The 18,890-nt window shown below is 37.0% G+C and overlaps 1 protein-coding gene across 1 annotated transcript in view; it reads right to left on the bottom strand.

Moving 5' to 3' along the window:
- The window catches only part of dscaml1 (Down syndrome cell adhesion molecule like 1), a 100,609-nt gene that overhangs the window by 13,661 nt on the left and 68,058 nt on the right, over nucleotides 1–18,890 (bottom strand). Inside the window, exons 10-21 of the mRNA XM_020708264.3 lie at nucleotides 15,553–15,831; nucleotides 15,020–15,148; nucleotides 14,727–14,906; nucleotides 13,211–13,416; nucleotides 10,076–10,172; nucleotides 9,774–9,902; nucleotides 8,900–9,067; nucleotides 8,288–8,358; nucleotides 7,906–8,146; nucleotides 3,857–4,003; nucleotides 3,604–3,759; nucleotides 1,338–1,477 (exon numbers count right to left, since the gene is read on the bottom strand). Of these exons, the coding sequence (XP_020563923.1) occupies nucleotides 1,338–1,477; nucleotides 3,604–3,759; nucleotides 3,857–4,003; nucleotides 7,906–8,146; nucleotides 8,288–8,358; nucleotides 8,900–9,067; nucleotides 9,774–9,902; nucleotides 10,076–10,172; nucleotides 13,211–13,416; nucleotides 14,727–14,906; nucleotides 15,020–15,148; nucleotides 15,553–15,831 (1,943 nt within the window). The remainder of the gene's footprint in view (nucleotides 1–1,337; nucleotides 1,478–3,603; nucleotides 3,760–3,856; nucleotides 4,004–7,905; nucleotides 8,147–8,287; nucleotides 8,359–8,899; nucleotides 9,068–9,773; nucleotides 9,903–10,075; nucleotides 10,173–13,210; nucleotides 13,417–14,726; nucleotides 14,907–15,019; nucleotides 15,149–15,552; nucleotides 15,832–18,890) is intronic.

Here is an 18,890-nt window from a genome sequence, read left to right as displayed (position 1 = left end):
CTAGCTTTTGTGTTATTTTCCGTTTTTTATGAGCAGGTCATCATTAAGGAACCCACTGGGCGTTTACAACCTCGCCGTGTTTCTGTCCTTTTTCACTCTTTTTTCCCCCTCTTTCTTTACACACTGCACCACTTTTTTCCTTTTCCTACACTACTCATCACACTCGCCACCCCTTCTCCACTTTTGCCTTCCATCCATGTGCTCTCTTTTTGCTGTTCTCTACATTTATCCTCAAATTCGCCTCCTTATTTTTCACCTTCCCTGCATTTTTCCACTTGACTGTTACGTCCACATAAAAGCTTTTTTTTCAACGCTGTTGTCTCTTTATTTTTCACTGCAAGCAGAGGTATGGACAAAGTGATGGATGAAGAATGGATGACTGGATGTGGTGAATGGGTGGGTAGATGTGAGGAAGAAAGACTGACAGAGTGTTTGTTGCTGTAACAGATATTAAAATATTCCTCCAGTGTGGCGATAGGAGTGATCCGGGAAAGATAGAGCGAGATAATGAAAAGAGGAACAAAAGTACTCCCCATGCGGTGTGTCTGACCCCCCCATCCCTCCTTCTTTCTCTTCAGATGCACTCATTTACATAGTAATCATCCCCAACTCTGCACACTGCTTTGGAGAGAAAGGGAGAGAGACTAAAAGAAAGAGATAAATGGATAGATATGTAGATAGAAGGCTTGATTTGTAAATGAGGGAGAGTGAAGACAGGACTCATGTATGTTTCTTGAAAGGCACATTTCCATTTTGCTTGTGTATCTGTGTGTACATGCAGGATATATCTTTTTAGTTATTGAATGCACACGGTAATAAAAATATGAGCAGCGTACTGTGCAGTACATGTATGCACTGCTATCTCGCTGGTGTGATGCATTTCTGAGTGTATTTATATTTAGTGTGTGCGTGTGGGTGTGGGACTGAGTGTGTTTGCGCTTGGCTTGTTTTTTGCCTTCGTTGATGATCAGATGAGGTTGTCCTGGCAACATGATGAGACGCAGATATGTAAATGAGGCTGGAGGGTGAGTTTGCACGCGCACACACTGCAGTATGAGGAGAGCTCATTTCATACACACATCTTGCTGAGACTGCAGCACTAGACTAAATAAAAAAACATATGCTTTGTAACACAGAAACAAATGCAGGGCAGTACTTCATTACAAGAAAAACCTTGATGTTAACCGTACATAAAATTATTTACATAAGTAAAATCTTTTTTTGTGCTAAGTAGGGATAAAGAAAAACCAAAGATCCAGTCAGTCTAAGTGTAGATCCTTCTCCCCAAAATAGCAGTTGTTAGCCCTGTAACTTCACCCTTCATTCTTGTAACTTACTGGTTGACCTAAGCCAGGGCTGGAGCAGTAGATTGTGTACTTGCGGATGATTCCATTTGGCTTGTGAGGGGGTAACCATGACACCACAACACTGCTGGCAGAGGAGGGCACAGCTTTGATGCCAGCTGGAGGTCCAGGTACTAAATCATAAAACGAAGCAGGTAAAAAGCAAGGTTTTACATGTCACCATATTATATTTCCCAGCTGTTATAGAATTTACATTTAAGAAAAATACTATTTACCATTTATTTAAAAACAATTTAACAAAATATAATTTAATTTTGTTTTTATGCACAAAGTAGGTTATCTTATTTGCATACTTATTTGTATAAGTTGTGGGGAATTTCTTTTTTTTTGGTTTGATGTCCAATTTTTATGCAGTTTATGCATTCACACTGGCAGGTTTGATTTGCACCAGGGTTCATTTTTTGGATAGTCCACGTTTTTTTTGGCATGTTTGAAAGCTCACATGAAGTGTGGTGCAGACCAAACACATGAACCTTGGCTGCCTTAAAATTAATCTTCTAGGTCACTACAGGGTGCAAGTGCAAAAGTGAGGGAAATAAATGTTCTGAGTAACTGACAAATTATATCATGAACAGTAATATCTACAAAAAGTAAAGAAAACAAGTTTAAAAAAACAGCTGACAGAACAAAACTGAAAATGCAGAACTCACAAAATGTTGTAAAAAACAATGGTAAAATTTTAAATTTGTTTGGGAAAAAAAGTATTAGCTGTTTTAATTGGAAAGCCTGGAAGAACTGAAACATACAAAAACTAAACATTGACATAATTTAATCATAAAAATCCAACAGTTTTGACAAAAGGCCTGCACAATATTTCGCAAATTTATTGTTATCGCGATATCAAACTGTGCAATTCGCACATCGCAAAATAAATCCCTTTATGCATTTGACCAATCAGATGGATGCCTTTACGTTGTTGACCAATCAGATTTAGCCCTTTTAGGCCTCCTATGTAGACTAGGGTTAACTCTTATTTATATTAAGCTGTTGCAGTATTTTTTTGGTTGTTTTGCTATTGTATGTCTCACAAGTTATATCGTCATTGCAATGTTGATCACTAATTTAGGATTTTGCGAGTTTTCCTCATATTGTGCAGCCCTATTAGACAACTAAATAACTCTGAAATCTTTACATTTGTTGAATAAAAATGGTACAAAAAATGTTAAAATGTGCTATAAATTTCCTTGTGACCATTTATTGTTTTAATAAAAAATGCATTCACACAATCTTTGGTACCCAATACATTTGCCATCCAAACACCAATGAAAAATTAATCCATCCTTATAAATTTGCAAATTGTATTCTCCTGGTTTGTGCATCTTAGACACAGAGGCTTAAAATGGCAGGCACTACAAACACTTCAGTATGTTACAGACATAATTGAGGGCAAAGGAAAGGGTTAGACCAAGAGAGACGTAAAAAGGTTTGTGAAGAGGTTGCCCCTGGACACACTGTCAACCCACATCAGAGGAAAAAGGACACACTCAGTTTGCTTCCAATAAACGTGCACACCCACAGACATGTACACGGACACACTCAGAGAAGAATAAGAGAGCGCACATATCTGAATAGATCCTGCACTGAGGCCAGCTAATAAAATTGAGATATGGAAAGAATAGGAGAATAAAGGCCTTTTCTGAAATGACACTTCTTAGAATCTTAGCTCCTCTCATTTTCTCCATCTCTAGACGCATGCCTCCTCCTCTTACTGGCCCCAGGGAAGGAGAGAAGAGGCGGATACGGATGTAATCCACATCCCGCCAGTGTAAGCACAAAATTAATTCTCTCTAAGCCACAAAGAATTAATCCTTTTCGTTTCGCTGGGTACTGTGATAGACTTGCACATAAACAATAGTGCATGCACACACGCATGCAGTTGTACCCGCACAATGACACAAAGAAATGTTCAGAGGCAAAGACACCCTAAATACACACACACTTCTTTGTATTCTCGTGCACACACGTGACTAACACCCTTAGGGTTCTTAACCACACACACATACACTTCTTGGCTTCTTAATTCTCATTAGCACTGGTAATGGCACATCAGAGCACAAAGAGGTTGTTAATCAGCAACCTCAGCCTTACAAAGGCCCCTTCTACACCCACTGGCTCTGTGCCTCCCATACTGGTGCCTCAATCAAGAGGAAAAACCCTTAAAGCTGACCTAAAACGCAGCCTGATCAAATGGAACCATCTTAGTACCCATATTTCAGTGGAAACTAATGTGTGGACTCACAGTCTTCGCGGGTTTGAATATACAGGACGTTGCTTCGTACTCCATCTCCAGCCTGAGTGAAGGCCAGAACCTGGATGCTGTAGTTGGTGAACTTCTCCAGGCTTTTCAGCTCTACCTGCTCCTTGATAGTTGTAATATTTTGCATTTCACCCCACTCTGAGAAAAGATGAATAAAAAGAGAGGGTCGGGCTGAACTAAAATGAATCGCTTTTTTCTTTTTTTAATCTTGGGATGCCAGATTGACACAACGTACCTCCATCTGGAAAGACAGCCCAAAACACGACCCGATATCCCTTCAAAACTCCATGCAGAGTCATTCTTGGAGGCTCAGCCCATGTGATCACCGCCTCGTCGGAAGTGACAGAGATGGCTCGCACGTTCTGAGGGGGCTGACTGGGCACTGGAAACAGAAAGTGAAATGGTTGATTAAGATTTCTAGATCTTCTTTAGTCACTCAAATAAACTAAATTTTATGAAGCACTTGTTTATATTAGTGGACAACAGTGGAGATTTCATTCAGTAAGTCAAAACTAATTTTATAATTGTGATTCATGCTTCTTTGGACATTTAAATGCCAATGTTAACATCAAACTCATAGGGTTTAGTTTTTTACACATCACCAGATTAACATTTGAACTGTAGAATAGTATTAATAAGTGCCCTCTGACATGCACAAAACTGCACCTCTTCTTGATTAACAGTCCCATACGGCAAGAGCAGTAAAATCTTGAAACAAAAAACAAATCACTATTCAACAGGTAACAATATTTATAGCTCTATGTAATTTATATTACCGCAGATGCTTTAGAGGTGTGTGAAGAACTTGGACATATAGGAGTAACAAAACAGTATTTTTTCACATCCAATTGGACTCAAGACATAACAAATAAGACATAATGTCTTCCGCATCAAAAAGTTAAATTTTTAACCTGTGCTGACAACAAATACACTAAAATAGAGACCGGTTGGAAAGATCATAAAGTTCGTATTTGTCCAAGGCACTCATATTTCGTGGCTCACATTGCCATGATATTGAAAGTCTTGATGAAAAGAAATGAAAGATTGTTCTGTTTTAACTGCATACAAATCTATTACTGACTGAGAAAACTCTACCTGATAAAAAAATAAAAAAAATAAATCAAATAAAAAAAGAAGAAACATGTATTCTCACGAGATGTTGGCCCTTTGTGGAAATTGTAGCATTTAATCTAACCCCAAGTAGCTCTGCAACCCCCCCTCCCCCAGCACACCCTTGGAGGTGATTGGATAAGCTGCCAGTAATAAAAAGTAAGGAGATGTTTTGGTTTTATGGTGCTTGCTGTCAGAATCAACAACCTTTTGTTTCAAATTTGATGCAAACCAAGATGCACCAAGTGTCTGAGTTTCTCTAAAAACCACTGGAAATTAATTGTTGACAAAGTACCTCCCTATGTTTAAAAGTTTACTTTACTTTACGACTAAAATACATCTTTGTACAATTTTGTTGTTTGAAGGTATTATTATGACAGCGGTGACATTATTTATTGCTTTTTGCTTTTAACAGAGCCAAAACTTGAAATGTGCTAAAACACCAGTAATCAAAGGAATACATACTTCCAATATATCTTGACAACAATCAATTGACTAAATGCTAAATAAAATCATTATTTAAACCGTTTTGAACAGTATGTTAAATCACAAAGACTGTAGCCTGAGAAGTTTGAGAAATCTTAAGCAGGATGATACAAGGTTGTTTTTTGAGGCAAAAAGAAAAAACTGGATCAAACCTGGATAAAACAAGAGGACCTGGTTGCAGACAACAACATGGTGCCCTGACATCATTAGCCAGACCCGATAGTTCACGTCTCGTCCCCCTCGCCTATTGAAGTTAGAAAATACTTTTTTTTTGGTCCATAACATGAATTTAAGTGGCGTTCTAGGTCTCAGTCAAAGCCTGCTTTGCTCAGACTGTAACTCCTTACGCGATCAATGTTAATTAGTCAATTGGCTGAGAAAAGCTGCTTTGCGCCGTAAGGAACATTTTAAAGCGGCTTTTGACAGATATGTATATAAAGTGTTGCGTATCGGCGCAAAGCCACTTTTTTCTGTAACAGAAAATGCTGATTGACGTTGATCTCATTAAGGATTGAAAGGTTACAGTTGTTAGAGTTAAAGCTCTGGTCTAACAGTTTGAAGAATCAAAACACTTTTGGGTATATCCTTTTTGAAAGGAATAACATGATCACCGTTTTTGCCTCATTTGAAGCTTATGTTGCACACTGAACCATGCACATTACAAAGTTTTAAGAGAAGGTGCTATAATTCTGAAATCTTATGGACTCTCTGTTTCCGGCTAATGTTGTCTGGGCGCCATCTTGTCTGCAACCAGGTTCCCCTTGGACAACAACAGCTCCCACAGTTTTTCAAAAACCTAAAGGAAATGTCTTCACATCCCACGAGAAACACCAGCACAGGCTAGAGATAGATGAAAAGCCCATGAAAGGTGTCAGGTCGTATCTATGGGACTAAACCTCCTTCTCTATAAAAGCCCCCCTCTGTCCCCTTCAGAACAGGTGTCTCTGCTTTTGGCGACCACTAACCACTGGTCATTCAGACCTTAAATGACGCTCAGTGTTAAAGATGAACAGAAGTCAGCTTGTGAGAGAAGTAAGGGACAGGAAGAGAGGAAGAGAGCTGCTCAAAAGACTGGAGTAGAACATGAAAGAAAGCTGCTGAGCCAAATCGACCAGAGAAGTTCTCTGCAGCTGGTGAAGAGAAAGAAAGATGGAGAGAAGAGGGCTGGGGTGAAACCAGAGAATGAGCTGAAAACCAAAATTGACCTTTGGTTTTAAAATTGATTCCAGAAAAAAACACACTCATTATATAAATAAGAGCCGCAATAATATTAGCAATATTTGAGGCCTCCTGTGGAGTTTGACAATTCATCTATGAATGAAAGAGATGTGCACAATAAGTACTGCTTTTTTTCCACCCAGTTTTTTTCCCTTTTCAAGGTCATGGAGGTCTTGTCTTCAGGCAGAGCCAACAAGTAAGACAGACAAACAAAAACAAAATGAACACTTAAGCAAAAATAAAAATAAAAAGCCAATAACATTTTAACATTGGCAAGATAAGATGGGATAAAGAGAGTGGATAGAAAAGAGTTTTAAGTGAGGGTAGGAAGAGAAAGGAAGAACAAGAAGAGGTAGCAGAAACAATGCGCTCAGCTGTGGATAATTACAGCAGGAAGCTAGGAGAAGGAAAGAGAGAAAGACAGACAGGGAGACAAGCTAATTATAATTATTTTTAGTATGCTTGTTGTTATCACTATTATCATAATGGCCATCAATATCACTGTCGCCACGGTGACAGCAACTGGGAAGAACTGGAGGGTTCTTTCTGCTCCGGACCAATGGGGCTCAACCAACTGTTCACTGTGAGGAAATGCATGTGACACGTCTGTTGATGTTTGTTTATGTGCACATCTAACTGTGAGCAGGGATCAGGTATTTTCCTAAAAGGAATAAAGAAAAATCTAAGTTGGTTCTTTTTCCATTCTATTTTTAACTAAACAAAGGAAATGGTTGGCTTTGTCTCTCCTGGGGCAAAAAAGAACCCTCAAAACTCCCTTTAGCTATTTCCAATTTAACATTTTATTCACTATGCATGTTTGAGGGGAAGCTCGGTTGAAAAAAGTCATCAGCTGTATTTGTTTAAAATGTGAACATGTATACACTCACTGGCCACTTTGTTAGGCACAACAGTCCAACTGCTCATTAAGGTAAATGTCTAATCAGCCAATCACATGGCAGCAACTCAATGCATTTAGGCACGTAGACTTCGTCACGACAATATCCTGCAGTTCAAACTGGGGAATAAAGGGGTTTTAGGTGACTCGTGTTTGTTGGTGCCACACGGGCTAGTCTAAGTATTTCAAAAACTGTTGATCTACTGTGATAATTACCCACAACCAGCTCTAAGATTTACAGAGAATGGTCCAAAAAGAGAGAATATGCACAACACAGCCAACCTTGAGGCGGATGGGCTATTGCTGTTGCGACAGAAATATAGTATTTGTACTTTGAAAGTAGTGCCTATTGCCAGAGACCAACTAAAGTGAAAAGAACAAGGAAAAAAGAAAAAAAAAACGTTTTTTTTTGCTTGAAAGCAAAAGCAGACAAAATGTGTTTTTTGACAAGGCAGCTTCATTTTTGACTGTGATGTACTGTGGTAGTTTACGCTTGTAAACTCCAAAGACGCCCACATTTACACTTGCAAAAACCAAGAGTTGAAAAAATCTTTTGTAAGAATTTACTGTCTCACCATCTTCCAGGGTTGTAGCATTGATTTCTGAGCTTGAAGGTCCAGTTCCAGCTCTGTTGAAGGCCTGGACTACTACTCCATACTGAGCAAACTTCTTTAGATTGTCAAGAGTGTAGACCTCGCTGTCTCCTGTGGCTTTCATCTCCACAATGCTGTACTGGCCATTGCTGCCGGGGCCATTCTCTCTATAACCAATCTGGTAACCTCGGATCACCCCGTTCTGTAGTTCTTTCCTCGGCGCCTGAAGGGGGGAAGTATTTGTTCAGACAGAACTTACACTAGACAGGTACATATCGGAAATACTAAACACTTCATTAAAGTTTAAATCATCACAATGTGCAATACTGTTTAGAGTGCAAAGTGAATGCTCAAAATATTTTACCTTCCAGGTGACTCTGATGCTTTGAGAAGTCACTGCCTGCAGGGTCACATCCATTGGAGGGCCATCAGGTTCTAAAATAGAAATGGGGTCAGAGTAGCTAAGCTGCAGTATTTGACTAATACTGGTAAATAATTTCAAGAGATTAATTGTTACACCATGCATACCTTTCTGAAATTTTTTTTTGTTTGTTTAGTGCAAAAAGACCTTTTTTCTATTGTAAAAACATTTTGTTTTATTTTATTTTATTTATTAATTCAAAACTGAACAACTGAGTAAAACAATTGTTTTTTGTATTGGTCAAGACATACAAACACAGGTAAGAGTCTTGTCTAGACAGTTTGTAAGTTAAAACAGGTTCTTTACTGATATAAGCGGAGAAGCCACCTAACAAAATGGAAAGAAATGTTTCAAAAACATCTTCACTTTGTTCAGATAAAAAGAAAAAACTGATCTGTCATAACAGGAATATTAAATCTGATATTAAAGGAATAACGATTGTTTTTCAACAAAATATGAAATTTTGGTGGATTCTGGTGTTTTTGATTAAAAAAAGCTTTTCAAGAATAGAAAAAACCCATTTGTATTGATGTCAAATGCAGTAAAAAGACTTACGAGCTTCTTCTGTGCTTATGGTGAGTTCCTTGCTGGCCTCACTCTTTCCTATGGCGTTATATGAGTACATTCGAATACTATAAACAGAGGCAGGGTGAAGGTCCACAATGTTGGCCTGATTGTTTGTGGGAGAGATGTTTCGAGTGGCATGCTTAAGCTCCCAGGTATCTAAAAGAAAAAATACAAAATACAAATACAGATGGTAAATCTTTCACTGCATAAGAAAAAGTAGATGACCTAATAACGAGCCTTGTGTTACTCCAATAGAACGGCTTCTTGAATAGAATACATCCAAAATGTACAGAATACACTGAGAGAAACCTAGTTGAAAGAGATACGAGTGTAGATCTGTTATCACTAAACCACTTTCTATCTCCTGCTTTACAGATGTGTGCTGCAATATCAAGTTTCAGAGTCTAGTCTCAGAAAATATGTTCAGACTTTTGTTGATTTATTAATTTTGTAATTGCATGAATAAAGCTCACTTAATCTTTCTTTAAAAATTTTGTATCTACTAAAAACCAATAATTTTAGCTCAAGGGTTTATTCCTTATACATTATTTCTAGACAAATATCAGTATTGCAGATGTTTTTGGGGGTCTAAATTACAATAAATATAAAGATGGCAGTTAAAAGGATTTGGTAAAGTTTTAAAAGAAATTCAAAGCATTGAGAAACACACTGACAATCCCAGACAACAGTTATCTAGAAACACATGAAAAAACCTCCTAAAAAAATCAAAATATGCCTTTGATGCCATGATTTAACATTCCTAAAGAGAAATGTGGGCTTAGCATGCTTATAGTACTTTAGAGTACTTTTCTTCTTATAATTAGAAAAGCTGACAAAAAAGAAAAATCCCAGAATGACTTACCTGTCTTGTTTTTATATTCAATATCATAGGAAGTAATAATGCTATTTCCATCAAATCTTTGGGTCCACCTAAGATTCATACTCCGATCCTTCACTTCTCGCACTTCCAGCTCTGGGGGGTCCGGAGGCTCTGAGGATTTGAAAGATAAATAATTAAGTACAGAAGAGCAAAGAAGAAGAAGAGAAACACCAAATTAGATATTAAATTAGAAGTATATATAGAAGAAGGTTGCTTTTTTTGAATATATATACAGAATTTAAAGATCAGGTATTCTGTTTCATTATTATGAACAGAAAGAATACCTTGAACAGTGAGTTGAATAAGGCCCCGTCCTTCTCCATAAGAATTGATAGCATGACAGGAGAAGAAAACTGAATCCTCACGCTCTGCTGGCTTTAGCTACAAAGGAAAAAGTAAAAAAAAAAAAAAAGAAGTCAGCAATGAACAACTTTATTTTTGTTCTGACATACAGCACAAACAACTACTGATGTAGGCTCAGTGAAGGTAAACTCTGCACTGCAAATAAGGGGAAATTAATGTAAGGCTATTATGTATGCTCAAATTTGTCTTAGTCAGAAGCCTCAACACTTTACTTGTTGAGTTACTGTTTATGCTCAAACATGTCCCAAATCTCTTTAGTTTTTAACACGGAAAGTTTAAATTTGAAATAATGAAAATATTAAATCAGAAAGTTAGATCATGAAATAAAGAAATAAAAATACGGTAACACTTTATATTAAGATTCCTTAACAAGCTTTGTTAACGCATTAACAAGCATTATGATTATGACCAGGTTATGATTACAACCGATTGATTTCATTTTGAAAGGATTTTTAGAATTATATAGATCGATTCGATTAATAACTTACCTCACACAGATTGATTTGGATGGATCGAAAGAATATAAATCAATTAATCCGGTAACACTTTATATAAAGATTCCTTAACAAGCTTTGTTAATGCATTAACAAGCATTATAATAGAATTTTTAGGGTGTTAGTAAGACACAATAAGTCTAATAAGGTTTATTAAATTACTTAAACACATTTACAAGCATTTTTATTAGGATGTTTTTAAGATGAAAATGATACATTTATTGGCATTATAGATCCCTAACACAATTGTCAGTGTTAAAATCTTAATAAGATTCATTAACAACCTTTGTTAACAAGTTAAGAAGTATTATTATTGTTTGGGGTTCAATTATTATATTTCTTTTACAGAAATATTTTTGTATGTTTAGTCTGTTTTAATGTTATAAAGTTCTTTTTAGAAGCTTTATGCTTTGTGATTGTTGGTGGTAAAAGCATTCCACACTTTAGATGAGGTGCTGCAAAACAATTAATAAACTGTTAACAAAGTTAATTAATACATTTGTTAAGCTTATAAGCAGTTTAGTAATATGGATTTTAAAGACAATGGTCTGACTTTAGATGTTAATAAATCTTATTAACACTTTCAGGTATTTGCAAGACATCTATAATGCTAATAAATATCGTACTAGCATCTGACACATTAATAAAGCCTATTAATTTGTTACGTTAGTTAATAAAACCTATTAAGTTTATGAACACTTAGGCTTGTGTGAGATATCTATAATGCTAATAAATGTCTTACTAGAACCCCAAACAATAATAATACTTCTTAATTTGTTAACAAAGGTTGTTAATAAATCTTATTAAGCTTATTAACACTGACAACTTTGTTAGGGATCTATGATGCCAATAAATGTATAATTGGCATCTTAAAAACATCCTAATAATAATGCTTGTAAATGTGTTAACTAAGTAATTTAATAAACCTTATTAGACTTATTGTACTAATAAATGTCTTACTAACACCCTAAAAATTCTATTATAATGCTTGTTAATGCGTTAACAAAGCTTGTTAAGGAATCTTAATATAAAGTGTTACCAGATTAATTGATTTATATTCTTTCGATCCAACCAAATCAATCTGTGTGAGGTAAGTTGTTAATCGAATCGATCTATATTATTCTAAAATCCTTTCAAAATAAAATCAATCGGTTATAATCAATCTTGGAAAATATCATTTGGGCTGCACCAACATGTGCCTACACTGATCAAGCTATCATTCCAGTCCAATGTGTGGAAAAACTTGAATTTTGCAAAGACATGTGACCATACAGTGTGGTAGAATGTTCTGATAATGTTCCCTTTGAATCATTTTGATGTGGAAAAACAACAGTGGGCTGAACTTTATGAGACAAAAATGCGAATGGATTTGCCATTAATCCTTTTTTACTTGTTTGTACAAACAACTAAACTAAATTTATACATAATTATCTTAAAAGAAATAGAAGGAATCTGGAAAACTTCACCTGCACTGTTTAGTACCCAGGTATTTATCTCTGAGTCTTATTGGTGGAATTATTTTGGCTAAAGATGCCTTGGATCGATTTGAGGTCAGTGAATGGGATCAAATCAGATCGTTCAAATGAACCAATATCAAATGTGAATCGTATCAGCAACCACAAATTATTATATGATACGAATCCCTGTTTACATGAAACGTTACATCCCCAATATATACATACATACATACATTAGCCTATATAAAACAGTGATTTAACTGCTGCCCATAATTCCAACAGACCTGATTTATGCTGGTCATTGAACGTGTCTGCATATTGTCTGAGCACATCCTATTTGAGTCAAGAAACAGAATGCTGCTTAGTGTTAAAACAGCATGATGTGGCATGAAAATGGTCACACTGGTTTCTAATTACAAAACAGCTTTGCGGTACTTTGCCAAGTGCCATCTGCTGGTCACAGGACATGGCTTAAGGTGGTTTCATATGGATGGTGTGAATGAACCTGGGGGACTGGTATTGTTACAAATTCCAAGTGAAAACAGACAAGAAAACACAGCTGTTAAGAAGACAAAAGGAAATCCTATGATAAAGTAAAACAGAAGGGAATCTAAACAAAACCTAAAAAAAAGTAAAAAAAGAATATCTTTACTCTAATTTTTATTATATACAGTTTTAAAATCTGTTATGTTTTGGTTATCCTCAGTTACAGCACACCGGCTTTAGGTTTTCAATTTCTCAGTTGGTCTGACAGTTTCAGGTTATTACTCCAAGTGTTTAAGTCCCTTGTTTTCTGTTTGTCACTGTCAAGTTCCTGCTAGTACTCTAAAGATTATTTTCTATTTTGGTCAATTGTTACTTTGCCCCCACCAAAATATACAAAATGTTTGAGTTTTTTAGGTTTCATTCCAATTTTTACCATTGAATGAACCACAAATTTACCTTTTTTGTGCTGTATTCTCTAAAAGACGTAATATGGTCTTTTTGCAAAACCTACTGAATTAAAGTACAAAAATGTATTCTCAAAAGAAAATATTTGAAAGGTTTTCTATTACTGAGCAACACTCAATACTATATAATTTGAATAGCATGTCAGTGTTTTTACCTTAAGAGTAGACAACACTTCATCTGTCTTTTCATTTGGACTAGTGGTTATAGAGTATCGTGGGTTGCGATCAGGGTCAATAACGGTGTCCCCTCTTTCCCAGCGGATGATGATGGGCCATTCTCCCCTGGCTGTGCAGTTCAACTCCTTCACGTGACCCTTCTTAGCCATGGTAGTGTTGGGGTGACTTGTGATCATTGCTGGGACTGCAATGACAAAGCAAATGGACTGTGAGAGGATGAATAGGAGGTGAGGACAAAATGGTTGTAGCAGATAGAGATGGTAAACAGATTGATGACAGAGATGTTTGATAACAGAGACAGATAAAGCAATTGTGGGGGAGGAAAAGAAAGAGCAATTGGATAATAAGCAGAAGAGAAAGGATATTTAAAAAAATAAAATAAAAGAGCACAAAGGCTAAGATAACAGCCAGTTTAAAAAGGTGGAGCTCTAAGTAGCCAAGTTTTGTTGCAGTGGAGTAATGAAGAGCTGTGGTCAATGAGGTAAAATCAATAAACCTCTTTTCTCATTCTCCTATAGTTAACCGTTGGAGTCTAGGTGAATGAAGAGGCAAAAACGATACACTCTACCTTTCGTGTACACTCGATACACAAATCCTTCACACACTTAATCTTCTGAGTCCTACAAACATACACAAGCACTTTTGTGCACACAGACTCACACATAATATTGACCTGAGGGTTCTGCTGTTTTGTTTTCATCACTTATTCATCTCACCCTCCCACTCCCCCCCCCCCCTTCTTCTTCACTGAGTGAAACAGACAGAATTGAGGGCGGCAGAAGAGAGGAACAGTTCAATCAATAACACTAACTCAAGAAGGAAAAAGAGGGAAGGCACCAGAGAGGGCCGGCCCTCTGATAGAAACTCATTCTGAAAATAGCATTTACATTAAGCACCGTCTTCTACGTGTTGCATGCAGAAGGATAAAAAGGTGTCAGAAATTAAGCCCAACATTTGTCTTGTGATTTGAGCCAAATTGTAAAATCAATGTCTCTGGTTTCTGGTGATGATTTACTTGATGTTGATGCTACTTGTGCTCGCATTTATGTGTGTGAATACATGGCATTACCTGAGGTGTTACCAACAAGGAGGACAGGATAGCGATATTGATTTCAGATAATGATTAACCTCAAAGCCTTCTTTTGATTGTCTCTAGACGAATCCCAAGAGTCCAGGAATCAATTGCTTACTTGCCTTCTCACCGTCTGTCATCAGTGCACACAAATACACACACACAAGGTTTTTTTGCTGTCTGCTCCTTGGGATATTTCTCTCATGTTAATGCTGACCTTTGCTCATCTGATTTACCTGTGTGTATACAAAACACACAATACTTCACCAAAGAGAGTATTGTGAGTTGGCTCATTAGTTAGAGACTGTTAGTGCGCGAAAGCTAATAAAGTTGTGGCTTTAGAGCGTCCTAGATAACCAATCTGCATTCATTTATGCATTATAAAACTCATACTCTTCTGAATAAAGGATTTGTGCACTCACTCTTAACTGTGAGGACCATGCTCTTGCTAATGTCTGAGCCCACTCCATTGGAGGCCTGACAGAGGTAGAAGCCACGATCCTCTTCCAAGACATGTCTGATTAGTAGAGAGCCATTATTCATGATCTGAATCCTGCCTGTCAGGGGCACGGGGTGGTACTGCTGTGGGTTTCCAATTCCCGCTAAAAAACAAAACAAAACATAATCACAATTATGCAATTATTTGTTATTTTGTCCCACTTGTTCAGGTAATTTAGATAACAACAGCAAAAAAAGCTAAGTAAAACATGTGTACCTAGTGCCCCCTTGGCATGCTTCCACATAACCTTAGGTGGAGGGTAGCCATCAACAGAGCAGTTCAGGATTGCTGCCTTGCCATATATCCCATCCTGATTGTTGGGTTGCACAACAAACCGCGGAGGCACTTGAAAGATAAAAGATAAAATGTAAAACAAAAACCCAGATACAGTGGAAGATGTACAGCCTATGTATACTTATTACAATCATGTGTTTGGAACTGGAGTTAACTTTTTTGGTGGTAAATATTTTTAGCATAAATGCCATTAATGTTTCCTGCACTTTGCCTAACTCCACGCCAAACAATAAGGTTTTTGAAAGAAACTTCAAAACCATAAAATATGCAAGAGTTCTAAAATTAGATGGGACGGAACACATGCAAATCACCCTCTATTGCCATAGTTTTTGATCATTATATCTAACAGTTTCTTTTAACTTAAGATGCAGTATTCTTATAACCTCTTTTAGTTTGCTTTCCATTATCAAAATATCCTTTTGTACTCTTAACTGTTCAGCAAAACATTTTCTTACCTGTAACTGTGAGTTGCCTCTCTGTGCTGACAGTGGCAGCATCATTCCTGGCAATGCAGGTATAGTTGCCATTGTGTTTAAGTGACACCTTGGATATCTGGAGGGAGCTCATGAACTCTTTTGTGTCAATAGTGATGCCTGAGGAGGGCACGATCTCCTGACCATCTTTGCGCCACGTAATGTGTATGGGCATGTCTCCTGACGACACCACGCAGGCAATGTACATCAATTTACCAATTGAGGTCGGGGGAAAGTCAAATGGCTGGATCAGTGGAGGAACTAAAGAAGCAGAAAGGAATAGGGAAAAGCAGAAACACAGATTAGTTTATAGGGTGGGAATATGAAAGGAAATAAATGTTTAACAAGTTCAGGGTAAAAAGTTACAAACCAAGGGTAAAAAATAGAGGCACATTTATTTTAAACATGAATGAGACTTGCAGATAAAAAAGGAAACATGGTACAAAGCAGTTGTCAAAATAAAATAGATTAAAAACAGATAGAGTAATAAATAAGTCAAAAATATTATAAGGTATTTAGAAGCAACTTGTTAAAAGTTTCCTTTAAAATTTTAATACTACTGTAAAAATGTAAGTCATAAAGCATGTGTTAAAACAAGAATAAGACATAGGAAAGCAAATAGAGTGACTCAAAAGAGTCTCTTAAATCTTTGTAAAAGGTGATCATTATAAAACTCATTTTAAACCTTAATGAATAAATTTGGGTTTGATTCCTAGAGCTCAAAATATCTCTGTAGTATGGCCTACTAGCCTGCTACCCACTCTGCGGCCACCTGTGCCCCTTACCAACCTACCCGCTTCACTCCAACCCACCCTGCCCTGCTGAAGCCAACCCATAATAGCTGCTCTAATTAGAGCCCCATCCACAGGGGGAAGAGGAATGTTACCATGGCTACCAACGGAGGTGATGTTGGTGGTTGGAGAGGGGGATAAGCAAAGGCTGCTGTAGAGTGTTGGGTGGGGTGTGTGTTTGGGATGTGTGTGGGATGGTGTCACATTTGAGACATCTTGGGGTTTCAATCTGAACCTGGTTAAAATTAGTCTAATTAAATCTGATTCAAAACATGTATAGAACAACATGCATACACCTACACCCTCAAAACAAGAAATGTTTACTTTTGCAAACATGCATGTGTGTGCATACACTGTACACACACACATGTATGCACAGAGACTGTACAAAGGCCACAGTGCAGCACAAGATTCACACATTGTGATGATGTCTGACAGAAACACACCCAACTCACACTCTTACTTGACAACTTCTGCAGCAGCTGAGAATAGTGTGCAAAACTATTATATGCAAAATATATACTCAAGCACACACTTGTCATTCACACAGATCTGCTGCAGCATGGCACATGAACCCACAACACAAATCTTAAACAGTAACACTCTTGTTCCATGTAATTACTGAGTGGTTGAGGCCACTCCGCCCCTTAATCAGAGGTTATTAGAGGCAATGCAAGGAGCTTTGTTCAATGTATCACTCACACTAAACTCTGCTTCTCACTATTGTTACTGAACATGTTAACACCATAGAAAAGGCTTGACTCTAAAAAATGGTTTACCTTTAGCATATTATTGCATTATTTTGCTTTTAATTGAAAGTCTAAAAACTACCATTGACATTAAAAAACACAAAATAACACTTCATAATGGAAAAGAGCAAGGCAAATGGCAGACCCAAAATTGGCCCAAGCTGGGACTGATTCAAGTAAAAGCATTCAAGAAAGGAAAGTGGAACAGCAATGGGTGCATTAGGAGCTACTCATGTGAGTTGGCTCATTAAGAAGGTGGACATTTAGCAGAAAAACCCATGAAACTAGCTGAAATGGACAATTTTCTTTTCAATCTAACACATCTCTCAATTTCAAAATAAATAATCCCAATGCTCTAGATAGGCTCTATTTATTAGAGCGAGACTCCATCTATTAATACTTTAAATATGCTTTGAAGAATAAAAATCATCACTGACAAATGGAAGTGACCGCTGTCTTTCAGAAGAGAAAAAAATAATGAGACCTTTACTTTTCCCAAGCACACTCAACAAGTGAGTGAATGACCTTTAAAAGTCAACTTAAGTTCCCCTGACACTTATGCTATGTTCACACCGGCTCAGAAACATGCATTCAAGCTACCACTTCCAATGCAGAGTCTATTTAAGTGCATGTGTATGCGCATTTTGTGCTATTGCGTTCAAAACCGTTGCGTTCATGCTTCACTGTGCAAGTTTTTAAACGCGTTTTCAGGTTCTACATCCAAAACGTGTGGCAATTGAATGTGCGTTGAAAGTTAAACCAATTGAACTTTGACCAATCAGGGATTTTGATTTGGTAGTGATGTTTTTAATACAGGAAAGTGCCAACTATATAAAGTGTGCTCATGGAGGAGAAATTAATAATTGCGGTTTGTGCCGAGCTGTAATTACATGACACCAAGCCTTTCATTATATCAGAATAGAGCTGTGAAAGTAAATGCCTGCAGCATGATACGCAAAATTTGCACAGCGTCGATATTTCGCACCAAACCTCTTGTATCTGTGAGTACATGCACTAGCATTGGGTAGCAACAGTCCAGAACACCGTATGCTAAAAGTGCATTCAAGAATCCGTAAGCATTCCATTCTTACATGCACATCACATCCTCAGCGAGAACGTAGCGTAACATTATTTTTCTATCCAAAAAAATCTATTTAATTCACAAATTCCTTTCAAAAATCACAATTTGTATCAAATGTATTTATTATACAACAGTAGAATAGGTTTCTAAGCTTTGCATATTTTTTTGATTTTTTTTAGTTATGTCTTACAACTAATACAAAATCAAAAATTATTTACCATACAAAAAATAATAATTAAAAAAATAGGTTTCCTGTGCCTTTCATTGTCAGCCTGGATCAAAAGCTGAATATCATGATAAGGATTTTGGAAACCCCAGTTGTCTTGAAGATAATCACTGACACTGCACAAGGAGGGTGAGACACAAAAGGTCATCGCTAATAAAGTGGCTGTCCACTAAATGCTGCTGTATTGATTCACATTAAAGTCATCTGAATGGAGTGAAAAATGAGAGAAGTGCTTAAGCAACAGAGACTGTGCCATTAGAAGCTTTTGAAAAACACTCACTAAAAAAATCACTAGAAAAGGATAGTCAAATTTGAAAAACCATCACACACAGAAGAATCTTGAGCACAAGCGTTTATCATCATCTATCATGCCATTTTCCTGTGTCGAGCTACTCTTGGCCCAAAAAACAAGGTATCTTATATAGACCAAGGTCAAACAGAAGAAGACTGTCCTGTTTTTTGTTGTTGTTGTT

This window comes from Oryzias latipes, chromosome 13, assembly GCF_053564925.1.
Source record: "Oryzias latipes strain Hd-rR chromosome 13, Olatipes_Hd-rR_3.1".
NCBI lineage: Eukaryota > Metazoa > Chordata > Actinopteri > Beloniformes > Adrianichthyidae > Oryzias > Oryzias latipes.
Note: the sequence above shows the minus strand (reverse complement) of the source record. Positions and strands in the feature narration are given on the sequence as shown.